Consider the following 17,265-nt stretch of genomic DNA (forward strand, 5'->3'; position numbering starts at 1 on the left):
TCGTTCATCCACCTCTGGCCTGCTGGCCCCTACCTCTGCGGAAGCACAGTTCCCGCTCCGCCCAGTCAAGTACTCTGCAGCCACTTAGTGTGGACACCAGGTGAGGCCACACACAGAGATTCCTGTTGAACATTGTCTCTTTAACTACCTTATTTTCTCAATAAGTCTCTCTCCTTCACCTCATCCCTCCTCCCTTCTCCCTAAATCCTCTAGGTTATATCAGCTGTGTTGGTGAACCCCTCCCGCATCTGAACTGGCTGACACAGAGGGCACAGCAGGATCAGAGGTGAGAGGTCACTTGGTCGGGTCAACAGGAAGTATTATTAAAGAGATGCTTTACATTGAAATACAGATATAGTAGTCCCAGAGTTAATGATACAAGGTCAGTTTTGCATTTCACCTCCTGATGATTATTTACATTTTAGTCATTTTAGCAGACTCTCTTATCCAGAGCGACTTACAGTTAGTGAGTGCATACATGTTTGTTTGTTTTTATACTGGCCCCGTGGGAAACAAACCCACATCCCTGCCGGCCAAACCCTCCCCTACCGTGGACCAATTGTGCGCCGCCCATGGGTCTCCCGGTCGCTGGCCGCTGCGACAGTGCCTTAGACCACTGCACCACTCGGGAGACATATGATGACTGACAGTGTTAGAATAACATGCCATCTCTCTCCATCTATCGCTCCTCTATTCTTACCTCTTTCCCCTTTCTGTCTTTGACACTCTTTCTCACACCTCTCTCCCCACCTCCTCTTTCTCCCACCTCTCTCCCCACCTCCTCTTTCTCACACCTCTCTCCCCACCTCCTCTTCCTCCCACCCTCTCTCCCCACCTCCTCTTTCTCACCTCTCTCCCCACCTCCTCTTTCTCACACCTCTCTCCCCACCTCCTCTTTCTCCCACCTCTCTCCCCACCTCCTCTTTCTCCCACCTCTCTCCCCACCTCCTCTTTCTCACACCTCTCTCCCCACCTCCTCTTTCTCACACCTCTCTCTCTTCCCACCTCCTCTTTCTCACACCTCTCTCCCCCACCTCCTCTTTCTCACACCTCTCTCCCCCACCTCCTCTTTCTCACACCTCTCTCCCCACCTCCTCTTTCTCACACCTCTCTCCCCACCTCCTCTTTCTCACCTCTCTCCCCCACCTCCTCTTTCTCCCACCTCCTCCCCACCTCCTCTTTCTCCCACCTCTCTCCCCACCTCCTCTTTCTCCCACCTCTCTCCCCCACCTCCTCTTTCTCCCACCTCTCCCCACCTCCTCTTTCTCACACCTCTCTCCCCCAACTCCTCTTTCTCCCACCTCTCTCCCCACCTCCTCTTTCTCACACCTCTCTCCCCATCTCCTCTTTCTCACACCTCTCTCCCCACCTCCTCTTTCTCCCACCTCTCTCCCACCTCTCTCCCCACCTCCTCTTCCTCCCACCTCTCTCCCCACCTCCTCTTTCTCCCACCTCTCTCCCCACCTCCTCTTTCTCACACCTCTCTCCCCACCTCCTCTTTCTCACACCTCTCTCCCCCACCTCCTCTTTCTCCCACCTCTCTCCCCACCTCCTCTTTCTCACACCTCTCTCCCCACCTCCTCTTTCTCACACCTCTCTCCCCACCTCCTCTCTCCCCACCTCCTCTTTCTCCCACCTCTCTCCCCACCTCCTCTTTCTCCCACCTCTCTCCCCCCCTCCTCTTTCTTCCTCTGGTTTTATAATGCACACCAGATGTGCATTGAAGTACAGATTTAACTTCTATTTAGAATATATATTACAATTATATTTATAATGCATGTATTATGTGTTTATAACACTTGGATAATGAACTTCTTTCAATAAAGCGTTTCACATTCTCTACTGGTTGAAATTAAGTCTCATTTGATGAAATACTACACCTATCCAGTGTCCTCAGATCAATGCAGATGAAGGAAATTAGATAGTGAGATGAACCGGTTTAGTGAGATTACATCAGGGGTGTCAAACGTACGGCCCGCGGGCCGAATCCGGCCCGCAAACGGATTTAATCCGGCCCGCGAGATGATATGACTGAAAAAGTATGTTTCACAGGCATTCATGCCTGAACTGCACCCTTTATTTGCCAATGTAGAGTACATGATCAGTGAATATATTCAATGTTACAGAACACTATGTGGGGATCTCATGCATGGTAATAACTACATGTATATAAGACTTGCATCCTTGGCACAAAGTTATATTACATTCTACTCAATCCATAGGCTTCATTAATGTCATTCAGACTGTTTTGAAGTTGATACAACCGGCTATGATAGCTGAGGTTCATAGCTAGGTTCTGAACTAATATTTACACCAAACGTTTTAGGGTCCACATACACAGATCAGCTACATAGCTAGCTACACATCCATAGGCATACAGGTACATTTATCCTCCACTACACAATAAGCAAGAAAATAGTTAGCTACGTTACTTCAGCTGCAATGCATTGCAAATATCAGCAAGGCAAGTTTACAAAATTCTACATTCAATTTGCAGTAAATGCTTTAGCTAGGTAGATTTTTTTACATCCACCGTTTCACAAGACGACAGCCTGGTTTTCAGAATTACAATTTCATTCTCGCGTCACAACACCCATAAAGCTAGACAGCTAGCTGGCTAATGTTAGCCAGTCAGATAACTTGCTAAATAGCGATTTTCGTAAATTAACTTTATGACCAAAAATATGCATAATCGTTTTGTCTCTACATTAACTAACATATTCCTCGCAACTGTAAATGTTTTTGCATGATTCGTTATGACGTTATAATTACTTATGTTTGCTTCCATCCTAGTATATTTGTCAGCCATCTTTGCTGAAGAAAGTCTCTCAGCCTTGGGTCGCATAGCGTCAAAGTCGTCATGGGAACCACTCGATATGATTGGTTAATCGCTCAGCGGTCCGCCGCTGGTGATTTGCATAAAGTTGGCAAAAAGTTTAACTTTTTTCAACGCCTCCTTCGCGCCGCCAAAAGAGAGACTCATGCAGAGGCCCAAACTTTACATTGGAGCACGGAGGCCATCTTGTGGTTAAATTTGGGTACTGCACACCATGGTTATTTGCTCTTTAGGCCAGCGTTTCCCAAACGCGGTCCTGGGGTCCCCAAGGGGTGCGCGTTTTGGCAAATTGAGCAGATCCGTTGTCCCCCAAACGGGAAATACCCCTTGGCAACTGGGCAGAGGACCTGTCCATTTCAGCACCGCGGACCTCCCCTATTACCCGTGTTGTGAGTGGAGATGCAGCACAAGCGCTGTCCATTCAACGGTGCTGAATACAGCAACGCATGCGCCGATCCTGCATTTGTACTTCTTGATGGTAGCAAATGTTTTGGTGGAGTTTGACTATTATAGATTAAAAAAACAACGGATCGGCGCAATTTGCAAAACGGGCACCCCTTGGGGACCCCAGGACCGCGTTTTGGAAACGCTGGCCTAAAGAGCAAATAACCATGGTGTGCAGTACCCAAATTTACCACAAGATGGCCTCCGTGCTCCACTGTAAAGTTTGGGCCTCTGCATGAGTCTCTCAGCAGCACTGCAACATGGGACTTTCAAAGTAAGTTGGCATGCAATGTTTCTTCTGGACTGCATTCAAGGCAACTAATGACACACAACTAATAGTGTCAATTATTCATCTGAACACAATTCTTGTAACTATTCGGCCAATATTATCACTCGTTTCTTTTCCCCCTCCTTTGTAAAGCATTTTACTGTGCTACTATAGTCCAAAGGAAGTGGATGATGCCAGACGGTTGTATATATGGTTGTATATATATATATATACACACACACACACACATTGAAGCTAGACTTCAGGCAACGAAAAGGTGCAATACGTAGCTTTTAGGCGTGTTTAGCCCTCTAGTATATGCCTCTCCCTTCGCACACACCCAGAGTGGGACAATGTTGTGTGCGTAAAAGTAGCCTAGCGTGCGTAATTTCTTTTTCACGACAGGTAGTACATGGAAATCAATGCCCTTTCTATGGAAAGAGGTGGGTGGCTCTTAAAAGAGCCTTTTGTGGTACAACATGTGTCGAGTAGAACACTGTTTGTAATAGGTTTACTTCTTCTTGGGGGGCTGCCTTCTTGGGCTTGGCTGCCTTGGGCTTAGCGGCTTTGGGCTTGGCTGCCTTTGTAGCCTTCTTGGGGCTCTTTGCCGCCTTCTTGGCCGCTACGCTGGCTTCTTCACCTTCTTGGGGCTCTTGGCGGCCTTTTTGGGTGTAGCGGGCTTCTTGGCCTTCTTCGGGGACTTCTTTGCGGCGACGGCCTTCTTGGCTGCTACCTTCTTGGGCTCTTCGCCGCGGCGGGCTTCTTGGCGGCCACCTTATTTACTTTGGGGACTGCGGCTTTCTTGGCGGGCCTCTTCGCCTCGACAGCTTTCTTGTTGAGCTTGAAGGGAGCCGGATGCACCGGTGCCCTTGGTCTGGACCAGGGTGCCCTTGGTGACGAGGCTCTTGACTGCGATCTTGACGCGTGAGTTGTTCTTCTCCACGTCGTAGCCGCCGCCGCCAGCGTCTTCTTGAGCGCGGCCAGGGACACGCCGCTCCTCTCCTTGGAAGCGGTCACAGCCTTGACGATGAGCTCTCCTACGCTGGGTCCCGCTTTCTTGGGCTTGGCTGCTGCCTTCTTCTTGGGTGCCTTTCGCCGACGCGGCTGCTGCGGGTGCTGGTGCGACTTCTGCCATGTCTGTCTGTCGTTTGGTCCGGTACACACACACGGTCTGCGAGGAGAAGTTTGCTGTAGACGCTGCTCTGCGCTATTGAAGCTCCACACGGAGCAGGGGGCTGGCCTTAAACGCGACATGAGAACCATGTAGACTCAAGGCACCCAGCTCGGCTTCTCTGGGCTGGCCAAATGCTCTTTCACTTGTGTTTTCTGTTCGCCTATATCGGCCCAAAAGTCACCGACGGAGACGTGTTTTTGGTCCAAAAGCGAACGGCCCAGCGAGCAGACTTGTCTCCGTTCAGAATAAAGTCATGTGGCCCGCGGAAGGGCCGTGCATTTTGTTGCGACTCGCTCAAAACCTCACCGTTCGACTGTCGGGTGGAGCGGTGCGCACTGGTTTATCTGTGCTATTTGTCTCCTAAATGGCCTAAAAGTGCATCCGATTGCAGAGCAGCACTTGTTGTGTAGTGAGCCGAGATGTCTGGCAAGGGAATCAAATGGTTTGGGGTCCCCTGATGTGGTCAGGGGTGTTTTTAAAGAAGCGCTCTTTTGGGGACCTTAAAACACATGCACCTGTGAGGCCTGGCTGAGACTAGTGTTGTACCTCAAGTTTCAGGTTGTATTCGTCGTATGTACAGGATCCACATGGTATAAACAGTCCTACGACATGCTTACTTGCACTGTGTGTGTGTGTTATTGTATTAGTACTTTTTGTGCACTGGCATTGTGAGTGTTGTTGTTGTTGTATTTGTAGCCTACTATTTCTACACAGTGAGATTGTGTGTTGTCTTCTGGTAGGTAGGTAGGTTGGCTGTCTCTACTAATATATTGTTCACCTGCTTGACTCCGCAGCGTGACTCGACAATTGGGGGTGCGCGCGCTGGTCCTCACCCCCTCCCTCCTCTCTATAGCCTATGCTCTGTGACCCGATGGGGGATTGTGTGTTTCAAAAAGGGGCCTTTGATAGTTGTCCAAATGGCACGATTGTTGTGCCAAATAATGCTGGTGATAGAATTGCCCACTTTGGCACCGTCAGACATAGGGGCTCGCATTTTGGACTGTGTGTGTGTGCGCAGCGCTGTCCCCTCTTTTCAAGCCACGTCTACCGACTCGTGGTGGCTTTATGTTGTCCAAATTCCACTATTGCTTGACCCAAAATAACAACGTCACTACACTTTGCCACTGTCAGATATAGGCCTCCCTCTGTGCGGTAAAACTGGAAGGGACATTAGAATCCTATAATTAATACTCCCTGTCCACTCGAAGTGGCTCATACTTTCCTACTAAATAGCATACTGAAGAAAAAAACACTATGGAATGGGCACTTTTGAAGCGGATGTGGGTGGCTCTTAAAAGAGCCTTTGGGTTCGAGTCGGGGTGTTGAGGTTCCGAGAGAGTGCGTTTAACCGCGCCGAAACCGTACAGGGTGCGTCCCTGACGTTTCAGAGCGTAGACCACGTCCATGGCGGTAACGGTCTTCCTCTTGGCGTGCTCCGTGTAGGGTGACTGCGTCACGGATCACGTTCTCCAGGAACACCTTCAGGACACCGCGGGTCTCCTCGTAGATCAGACCGGAAATACGCTTCACGCCGCCGCGGCGAGCCAGACGGCGGATAGCGGGTTTGGTGATTCCCTGGATGTTATCGCGGAGAACTTTGCGGTGACGCTTGGCGCCTCCTTTTCCGAGCCCCTTGCCGCCTTTGCCTCTTCCAGACATGGTGTGTTCGCTAGTTGAGTTCAAGTGGATGAATGACTTCAGCACCGGTGAGCGGTGCGCTATTATCTGTGTTTGGCCGACCTGATTGAGGCCAGTGGCACAGAAAGCGCGCCTCTGTTATATGCCTCTCTCTAAAGAGCAAATAACCATGGTGTGCAGTACCCAAATTTAACCACAAGTTGGGCTCCGTGCTCCACTGTAAAGTTTGGGCCTCTGCATGAGTCTCTCAGCAGCACTGCAACATGGGACTTTCAAAGTAAGTTGGCATGCAATGTTTCTTCTGGACTGCATTCAAGGCAACTAATGACACACAACTAATAGTGTCAATTATTCATCTGAACACAATTCTTGTAACTATTCGGCCTATATTATCACTCGTTTCTTTTCCCCCTCCTTTGTAAAGCATTTTACTGTGCTACTATAGTCCAAAGGAAGTGGATGATGCCAGACGGTTGTATATATGGTTGTATATATATATACACACACACACTGAAGCTAGACTTCAGGCAACGAAAAGATGCAATACATAGCTTTTAGACGTGTTAGTGAACAACATACATGGTGGGTAATGTAGAGGTGCGTGTATACATGGAACAATTGTGCCTTTTTGATGGAAATATGGAGGTGGCTCTTAAAAGAGCCTTTGGGGGTTGAGTAGTCAAGTTGAAGTCGCAGTAGCGAATTTACTTGGCTTTGACTGCCTTCTCGGTCTTCTTTGGGAGTAGCACTGCCTGGATGTTGGGCAGCACACCACCCTGAGCGATGGTCACACCGCCGAGCAGTTTGTTCAGCTCTCGTCAGTTACGGACGGCCAGCTGCAGGTGACGGGGGATGATACGAGTCTTCTTGTTGTCACGGGCAGCGTTGCCGCCAACTCCAGGATCTCAGCAGTCAGGTACTCGAGCACGGCGGCCAGGTAGACTGGTGCGCCAGCGCCACACGCTCGGCGTAGTTGCCTTTGCGCAGCAGCCTGTGCACACGGCCCACGGGAACTGGAGCCCAGCACAGGATGAACGGGTCTTTGCCTTCGCCCTGGCCTTGCCTCCGGTTTTGCCTCTTCCGCTCATATTGGTAGCTTGAGAAAGTCACAGAAAGTCTGAATGAGCCGCTTGCCACTTCGAGAGCCGTACTTATACTCGCCACAAGAGGCAACGATTGGCCACCGGGCTGGTGTGGCCTTATCCAATTGGAGCGAGGGACAGAAAGACGACTAGTTCTATATCGTGGAGCTCCGCCCCATAGGGGAGCTCTGCTCCTAATGGTTTACCCTCTGCCCTAAGGCAGCAGCAGCCTGAGACAAAATTATGCACACACCTACAGCCAATAGGAGTACAGGTGTCCCTATAAGAGGGGGTGCCTCCCTCAATCAGCCTCCCTTTTTCTTCAGCGACTGGACTAGACTGAAGAAGCCAAGAAGAGACGAAGAGAAGACTCAGGACGAAGAAAAACGCCGTCGATTTTCCAGATCATCGACGCTCGTCCTACAATGAGCACACCAAGCTTATCCATAGGGTAAGTATTTAACAAAAGCTCTTTTCAGAGCTCAATGTCGCTGTTCCCCTTGGCGGCTGTCGCACCCCCCGACATATGTTTCGTGGGTTGAGGGACACAGCACGCCAGGGACAGCTTCATTAATCCCCCACTATGCGCCCTCCTTTTTGAAGGAGTGGAAGCAGCGTTGGGCATTTTTAGGGAGGATATTCCTCTTGAGGATGTGCTATCAGTGTTAGTCTCAGCTTCTGAGGCATCATCTGAAGGCGCTGACTCAGGAGATGACAGGGCTATTGGGGAAGAAATGAATATTCTATTGGAACAATTCATTACACTGACCCAGATGTTTAACACCCCTTTTCCTTCGGGAAATTGTGAGGTCATTACATCCCTGGATGATGACGCCACAGCCTCTCTGTGCCTGAATTCTCAGGTCTCATTGAGTGGGCTGCTAAACAGCGGGAGATTAAGCTGCCCCCCATTCCCTCCAACCCGGAAGTGGATATGAGGAAGGGCGGCCGTTACTCTCGCTACAGCTTGGCGTCAGACGGCGGCCTCCAGCAGCAAGGGAGTGGGCCTCGCCCCCCCCTGCAGCGCCAGAGGTGCCGGCGAGAGAGGTCATTAAAGCGTCATCCTGGCATCACCCGAAGGGCTGCCAGAAGAGACGCCGTTTATGACAGGCGAGGGGGAGAGAACGGAAGACGGCACAGCGCCTGCTGTGACCGAGCCCACTGCCCCCCACTCTACCGTTGAGTGTATGGAGGAGAATGTTTTTTGTTGATGTGTGTAATAAAGAGTTGGCTCTACTTGACACTGTCAAAAAAGAGCCCCTTTTCCATAATACATCCGAGAGCGTTCGACCTTCCTCACTCTCGCTCTCTCTTACCACTATGAGTGCAGCTCAGCCCACCATGGTGCGTTGCTGAATGCACACATAAGGCAGGTATATAAAAGGTATTAAGTGTACCTTATAAAGACCTCACTTTACAGACTCCTAGGAGTGCTGTAGTGAGTGTCTCACATAGCAGGCTGCAGTCTCAGCCAGATAATGGCATGATGACGCGACCGCTATTCGGGACGGCGCTCTGTCTCAGGCTAACGCCTGAGTCAGTGCAGTTCAGACCCGTGCTGCGTCTCACGGAGGGCCTGATTACTACGGTTACGGGCGTAACCAACGTATCGGGCGCCCCGTTTTCTCTCAGAACGCGCTGATAATAACCACATTGGGGGATGGCGCACTATCACAGACTAAGGTCTCTGTTAGTACGACCCAGACCCATGCTGCGTTCACGGAGGGCCCGATTACCCGGTGACGAAGGTTTCCAGTGTATCGGCGCCCCCACTTCTTTCTGAACGGCCAATACTCACCACACTGAGCGTAGTTCAGCCCACCAGAGGTGCAGAGCTGAACGCACACAGGAGGTGAAGGAGGAAAGATACCAAGACACCATCTTGGCTTATCTCAAAGAGACCTCACTTTACAGACCCCAAGGAGTACTGTAGTGAGTGTCTCTCATAGCAGGCTGCAGTCTCAGTCAGGAGACATGACGCACGCAGCCGCTATTTGGGGATGGCACACTATCGCAGACTAAGGTCTCGGTTAGTGCGATTCAGACCCATGCTGCGTTCACGGAGGGCCCGATTACCACGGTCACGAAGGTGCCCAGTGTATCGGCGCCCCCACTTCCCTTTGAACGCGCTAATACTCACCACACTGAGCGTGACTCAACCCACCAGGGGTGCAGAGTTGAACACACACAGAAGGTGAAAGTTAAGAAGGTATCAAGGCGCCGCCTTGTTTTACCTCATAGAGACCTCATACTACAGACTTCTAGGAGTACTGTAGTGAAGGGCTCTGATAGCGAATTGCAGTCACCTAAGATGACGCAATCGCTTGCTGGGGATGGTGCCCTGCCGCAGGCTGTGGCCTCGGTCAGCGCAATTCAGACCCGGCGATGCGTTCAAGGAGGGCAGGAATACGACGGTTACGGGTTTAACCGATGTCCCTACTCCTCTTTCTTTCTCAGAACGCATTTCCTCTCCCTTTCACGGGAGGCCCACCTTGGGCTGTTCCACCACTTTAATGTTGGGGAACAGTGGCGGTAAGGGCCATAGAGGAATACAGGTCCTTCCTACTGGATGCACCACAGCTTCGCGCCCAGCCACTTTCTCTGCATTGCTGGCAGTGGCGAAGAAGCTGCACCCTCTCACGCTGGCTAGAACAGACGTTGCAGAAGGGTTATGCTCTCCAATTCCACCGGACCCCACCCCCTGTTCAGGGGAGTGGTGGAGACGGTGATGAAAACGCCAGACAAAGTGGCCGCTCTGATGACAGAGATTACGGAACTTTTGGCGAAGGAGGCGGTGACAGTAGTTCCCCGGGAGCAAAGGAACAAAGGGCTATATTCGCCTTATTTCCTAGTGCCCAAAAAGACGGGGGAGTGAGGCCGATTTTGGATTTACGCATTCTCAACAGAGCATAACCAAACGGCCCTTCCGAATGCTAACGACAAAACGTCTGCTGGAATGTGTCCAGAGAGGGGACTTTTGTACGAGCATAGACCTAAAGGACGCGTACTTTCATGTGCCGGTTCAGCCGCGTCACAGGAAGTTTCTGCGGTTCGCCTTTCAAGGGGTGGCGTACGAATACACGAGGATGCCATTTGGGTACGCCCTGGCACCTCGCACATTTTCCAAGTGTGTGGAGGCGGCATTGGAACCCGTTGCGTCGTCAGGGAATACGGCTACTAGCCTACCTGGACGACCTACTGGTTCTCGCCCCGTCAGCAGAGCTGGCGATCACTCACACAACACAGACAGTGATGCATCTCACAAGTCTGGGGTTCGCTGTGAATTGGAAAAAGAGCGCGCCCTGGCCCACTCATCAGATTGTCTACCTGGGGATACAGCTAGACACTGTGAGGATGAGGGCTCGAATTCGGACCCCCGAAGGGTAGCCTTGTTGCTAGCCCTAAGGAAGTGTCGTCCGAATCACACGGTGACGGCGCTGTCGATCATGTCACTTTTGGGTCTCATGTCGTCAGCCCACTCTGTGGTTCCGCTGGGACTCCTGCACATGCGCAGGGACGCAGCGATGGTTTGCCCAACTAAGACTAGACCCATTGCGTCAACGTCATCGGTTGGTGGTGGTTCCCCTCTCGCTCAGTGCAGACCTAAACTATTGGAGAAACTTGCGCGTTCTCACGCACGGAGTCCCGATAGGAAAGGTGTCCTCTCACATCCCAGTATTCACGGATGCGTCCCTGACGGGATGGGGAGGGACATGTCAGTCTCAAGCGATAGGTGGTGCATGGCCTCAATCAGGTCGTCACATCAACCTCCTGGAGTTGGAAACGGTTCGACTGGTTCTGACCCACTTCGCGTCTACCCTTCGGGGTCGCGATGTGCTGGTCTGGTCAGACAACCGGACCACAGTAGCCCACATAAATCGCCAGGGTGGAGTCAGGTCTCCTGCTCTCCATCGGGCGGCAGAGGAATTGTGGCTGTGGGCTCACAAGCACCTTCGGCTCATTGAGAGCAGCACACATTCCGGGCTACTTGAACGTAGGAGCAGACCTCATGTCAAGAGGGGGTCCTCGAGACGACGAGTGGTGTCTGCATCCAGACATTGATCTCCAGATTGGGAACAATTCGGGAGAGCCGAGGTGGACCTATTCACGTCCACGCGTGAACGCGCAATGTCCTCTGTGGTTCTCTCTGAGGGAACAGGGACGAACCGCCACTGGGAAGGGACGCCTTTGCGCACCAACCGTGGCCGAGAGTTCTCCTGTATGCATTCCCTCCGCTGTCCTGCATTCTCCCACTGCTAGCCAGGGTGAGGTCAGGGGGCTGTCAGTGATACTGATAGCGCCCCCGATCGCCCGGGGCTCTGTGGTTTGCGGAGATGAGTCAGATGTTGATTGCGCCACCTTGGCCAATTCCACATCGACGGGGACGCGTTGTCTCAGGCGGCTGGCACGATAGGGAAATTGCCCATAATCGGCCAACCACTGAAGGCCTGGCTGCTGAGATGGACAGGCTAGAGCGCCGTGGGTTATCTGATGCAGTGATCAGGACCATACAGGGTTCACGTGCCAGTTCCACTTCTAAGATGTATGCCAGTAGATGGAACGGGTTTTCACGATGGTGTGTCACACAAGGTGTGGACCCCATGAGCTGTCAGGTGGAGAGTATTCTCCCTTTTCTGCAGCTCATGTTTGATAAGCAAAAATCGCCTGCCACGATTAGTGTTTGCAGCAGCGATTTCAGCTTGTCATGAGGGTTTTGGCAGAGACAATGTCTTTAGTCACCCTCTAGTGAAACGCTTCCTATTAGGAACGCGGCGACTTAGGCCAACACCTAGAGTCACGCTTCCTCAGTGGGATTTGCCTTTGGTACTCGAAGCGCTATGTAAGTCGCCGTTCGAGCCATTGAATCAAATACCCCTCAAGATGCTGTCTATCAAGACAGCACTGTTGCTCGCTTTGACTACAGCTAAGCGGGTCAGTGATTTGTGTGCTCTTTCGACGAGACCCGACTGCCTGGCCATCAATGGTGACCTGAGCAGAGCAGTGTTACGTCCTAACCCGACATTTGTGCCGAAGGTTATTAAGAGTTCATATAGGTCACAGACCGTGGAGCTGTGGGCTTTTTCTCCTCCTCCTCATGAGAGAGGAGTGAGGAGAAGCTCCATCGCCTGTGCCCGGTACGCGCTTTGGCGTGTTACGTCGAGGCGCACAGCAGCGATTAGGTCATCGCCTCAGTTGTTTGTGTGTCACGGTGCGGCTGCACTAGGTAGACCACTTTTAAAACAGAGGCTGTCTCACTGGCTTTGTGAAGGCATTGAGACAGCTTATGAGGTAGCAGGGCGGCAATTGCCTCAGGGTATCAGAGCTCACTCCACTCGTGGAGTAGCGGCTTCTACTGCCCTTTTTAGAGCAGGAGTAGAGGATATCTGTAGAGCAGCATCCTGAGTCGACGCCGTCTCCATTTATCCGTTTCTATCTCTTAGATATGTCTTCTAATTCTCTGGCTCGATCTGTACTCAGGCGTGGCTGAAGGGAGATCTTGAGCAAGAAAGAGAGGAGAAGCAGGACTGTGGACACAGGTTTCCATCAGGTCCGCTTTGGTTAGGAAGACGTGTTTTTTGACAGATGTGTTTTCTAACTCTTTGGCTCGGTCTGTAATCAGCATAGCTGAAGGGAGATCTGGAGCTAGGAAGAGAGGGAAAAGCAGGACTATGGACTGGGTTTCCATCAGGTCCGCTTTGGATAAGAAAACATATTTTGTGGCATGAATCCTGACTGACAGGGTCAGTACAGTAGAGGCATGCCTTGATTAACAGAGTATGAGGTCATCTATCTGCTTGTTCAGTTAGTATGACCGAGGTTTTGTTCCCGCCCACTAATCTCTGGGATTCCATTGAGTGAGTGAGGCGGTCTACCGCGTTCATAATGTAGAGTGACACTTGATGTCATTCCATTAGTGGTCGGTAGTGTTTTCACAGGATATTGAGGCACATCTATCTGCTAGTACAGATTAGTATGGCTTCTATTCTGGTGCTCTGCCCACTAGTCATTGGCATTGCCATTGGACTAGGTGGGGCGGGTCTTTTAACCGATGACGCGGTATATTGTGACGCCCGTAGGGGTTTTTTTAGTTGCAGTACTGCGGGACTCGGTTGCAGCCATTGCTAGGCTTGACTTTTCGTTTCGATGGGAAGTGTTAGGCTCGGCAGGGAGTACATTTTGGAGCGCTACGCTCCGCCTTAAACTCATTAGGAGCAGAGCTCCCCCATGGGCGGAGCTCCACGATATAGAACCAGGTGTTGAAACAAAAACGACTAGTTACCGGAGTGTAACTCCAGTTCTATGAGTGGAGCGGAGCTCCCATAGGGGAGCTCTGCTCCTATTGGTTTACCCTCTGCCCTAGGGCAGAACAGCCTGAAGCAAAATTATGCACACACCTACAGCCAATGGGAGTACAGGTGTCCCTATATAAGGAACCCCGTTCCCTCAATCTGCCTCCCGAGATATTATCTTCAGCGAGACTAGAGAGGGTCGGTAGGGCCTTAAGTCCTATGGGGCTCCGCTCCACTCATAGAACTGGAGTTACACTCCGGTAACTAGTCGTTCTATATCGTGGAGCTCCGCCCCATAGGGGAGCTCTGCTCCTATTGGTTTACGGCGGAGCGAAACGCTCCAAAATGTACCCCCTGCCGAGCCTAACACATCCCATTCAAAAATGAGAATAGGTCAAGCCCAGCAATGGCTGCAACCAATTCCCGCAGTACTGCGACTAAAAGACCCACCCGGGCGTCACAATATACCGCGTCATCGGTTATAGACCCGCCCCATCTAGCTCAATAGCAATGCCAATGGCTAGTGGGCAGATCATCAGAATAGACGCCGTGCTAATCTGTACCAGCAGATAGCCGTGCCTCAATATTCTGTGACAACACTATCGTCCACTAATGGAATGACATCAGTCACTCTTCATTAAGTGTCCAACAGACCGCCTTACTCACTCAATGGAACCCAGAGATTAGTAGGCAGGAACAAAATATATAAGTCATACTATCTGAATCAGATAGATGACCTCACATTCTGTCAATTCAATACATGTCTCTATGTACTGACCCTGAGTCAAGAGACATGCCACAGATAGCTTTTCATCCGAAGCGGACCTGATAGAGACCTGTCCATCGTCCTGCTTCTCTCTCCTCTAGCTCAAGATTCTCTTTCAGCTATGCTGAGTGCAATCGAGCTTGAAAATTAAAAAAGCCTATTCTTGACATAACACGTTTTCCTAACCAAGGCGGACCTGATTGGAACCTGTCCAAGGTCCTGCTCTGTCCTCTCCTTTAGCTCGAAATCGCCTTTCAGCTCTGCTGAATGCCGACCGAGCTAAAGAGTTGAAAACGTGCCATAATATGTTTCTTCTAATAAAAGCGGATTTATGAACATGGTCACAATCCTGCTTTCTTTCTCTGTTTCCTTCTCAAGATCTCCCTTCAGCCACGCTGAACACAGATCGAGCCAAAGAGTTAGAAGACATATCCAACAGATAGAAACGAATAAAAGGAGACGGTGTCGACCAAGACGCCGCTCTACAAATATCCACTACCTCTGTACCTCTGAAGAGGGCAGTAGAAGCTGCTACTCCACGAGTGGAGTGCGCCTTTAATACCCTGAGGCGGTTGTTGCCCCGCCGCCTCGTACGCCGTCTCAATGCCTTCACAAAGCCAATGAGGCAATCGCTGTTTTGAAAGTGGTCTACCCAATGCAGCCGCACCGTGACACACAAACAGCTGAGGCGATGACCTATCGCTGCTGTGCGCTCAACGTAACACGCCAAAGCGCGTACTGGGCACAAACAATGAAGCTTTTTCTCACTCCTCTCCCCATGGGGAGGGGGGATAAAAAGCCCACAATTCCACGGTCTGTGATCTATATGCACTGTTAATAACCTTCGGCACAAATGCCGGGTTGGGACGTAACACCGCTCTGCTCAAATCGCCATTAATGGCAAGGCAGTCGGGTCTCGTCGACAGTGCACTCAAATCACTGACCCGCTTAGCGGTAGTCAAGGCGAGCAACAGCGCCGTCTTGATAGACAGCATTTTGAGGGGTATTTGATTCAATGGCTCGAACGGCGACTTACATAGCGCTTCGAGAACCAAGGCCAAATCCCATCGGGGCAGCGTAGCTCTAGGCATTGGCCTAAGCCGTCGCGTTCCCAATAAAAAACGTTTCACTAATGGGTGACTGAACGTTAAACCCTTCATGACCAGCTGAAATTGCCGCTGCAAACACTCGAATGGTGGAGGGCGATTTCTGCTTATCAAACATAAACTTTCGGCCACGGGCAGTGCGCGAATGCGTCTCTTCCCAATGGCGGCTCGTCCTGTTGTCTCAGGGAGAAACATAGGGGACACTGCGCGTTCACACGTGACGCGAACAGATCCACCTCGGCTCTCCCGAATTGTTTCCAAATTTGGAGAACAATGTCTGGGTGCAGACACCACTCGTCGTCTCGAGGACCCCCTCTTAACATGAGATCTGCCCCTACGTTCAAGTAGCCCGGAATGTGCGCTGCTCTCAACGAGCGAAGGTGCTTGTGCGCCCACAGCCACAATTCCTCTGCCGCCCGATGGAGGGCAGGAGACCTGACCCCTCCCTGGCGATTTATGTGAACTACTGTGGTCCGGTTGTCTGACCAAACCAACACATCGCGACCCCGAAGGGTAGACGCGAAGTGGTTCAAAACCAGTCGAACCGTTTCCAACTCCAGGAGGTTTATGTGCCGACCTGATTGAGGCCATGCACCACCTATCGCTTGAGACTGACATGTCCCCTCCCCATCCAGTTAGACAGGCATCTGTATACACTGGAATGTAGGATGACACCTTGCCCATCGGGACTCCGTGCGTGAGAACGCACGGGTTCCTCCAATAGTCCAGGTCTGCTCTTAGCGAGAGAGGAACCACCACCAACCGATGACGTTGACGCACTGGGTCTAGTCTTAGTTGGGCGAACCACCGCTGTGTTCTGCGCATGTGCAGAAACCCCAGCGGGACCACAGAGTGGGCTGCCGACATGAGACCCAAAAGTGACATGATCGATAGCGCCGTTACTGTGTGATTCGGACGACACTCCCTCAGGGCTAGTACCAATGCTGCCCTTCGAGGGTTCGAAATTCGCGCCCTCATCATTACAGTGTCTAGCTGTAGTCCCAGGTAGACTATCTGATGACTGGGCCAGGGTGCGCTCTTTTTCCAATTCACAGCGAACCCCAGACGCGTGAGATGAATCACTGTCTGTGTCGTGTGCGTGAACGTCAGCTCTGCTGACGGGGCGAGAACCCGCAGGTCGTCTAGGTAGGCTAATATCCTTATCCCTTGACAACGCAGCGGTTCCAATGCCGCCTCCACACATTTGGAAAACGTTCGAGGTGCCAGGGCGTACCCAAACGGCATCCTCGTGAACTCGTACGCCACCCCTCTATGGCCCACGCCGCCGCTATTCCCCAGCACTGGGTTGGTGGAATAGCCCAAGGTGGGCCCCCTTTGAAAGGGAGAGGACACATCAGCTCGTTCTGGGTGAATCGGGGGGCTTTGATACGTTGGTTACGACCGTAACTCCAGTAATCTTGCACTCCGTGAACGCAGCACGGGTCTGAACTGCACTGTCTGAGGTACTGGCCTGAGACAGAGCGCTCTTCCCGGAAAGCGATTGCGTCATCATGTCATTGTCTGACTGAGACTGCCGCTTAGCATGAGACTTATCCTTTACAGAACTCAGTCTGAAAGGTGTGATCTCTGACTGTCACCACACGGTGGTGCCACAATGCCTCTCTACTGGTCTTAAGCGGCTGTTCAACGACACACTCAAT

General features: G+C 51.5%; 1 protein-coding gene and 1 pseudogene across 1 annotated transcript in view; both read right to left on the reverse strand.

Annotated features, from left to right (window-relative positions):
- Positions 1-209: 209 nt before the first annotated feature.
- The window catches only part of LOC121559657, a 71,009-nt gene continuing 53,953 nt past the window's right edge, over positions 210-17,265 (reverse strand). The window contains 5 exon segments of the mRNA XM_045214541.1: positions 210-257; positions 4,189-4,307; positions 4,410-4,755; positions 6,072-6,164; positions 6,166-6,391. Coding sequence (XP_045070476.1) covers positions 210-257; positions 4,189-4,307; positions 4,410-4,755; positions 6,072-6,164; positions 6,166-6,391 — 832 coding nt within the window.
- Positions 7,006-7,448, reverse strand: LOC121565550 (annotated as a pseudogene).

The sequence above is a fragment of the Coregonus clupeaformis genome, unplaced genomic scaffold (genome assembly GCF_020615455.1).
Source record: "Coregonus clupeaformis isolate EN_2021a unplaced genomic scaffold, ASM2061545v1 scaf0275, whole genome shotgun sequence".
Classification (NCBI taxonomy): Eukaryota; Metazoa; Chordata; class Actinopteri; order Salmoniformes; family Salmonidae; genus Coregonus; species Coregonus clupeaformis.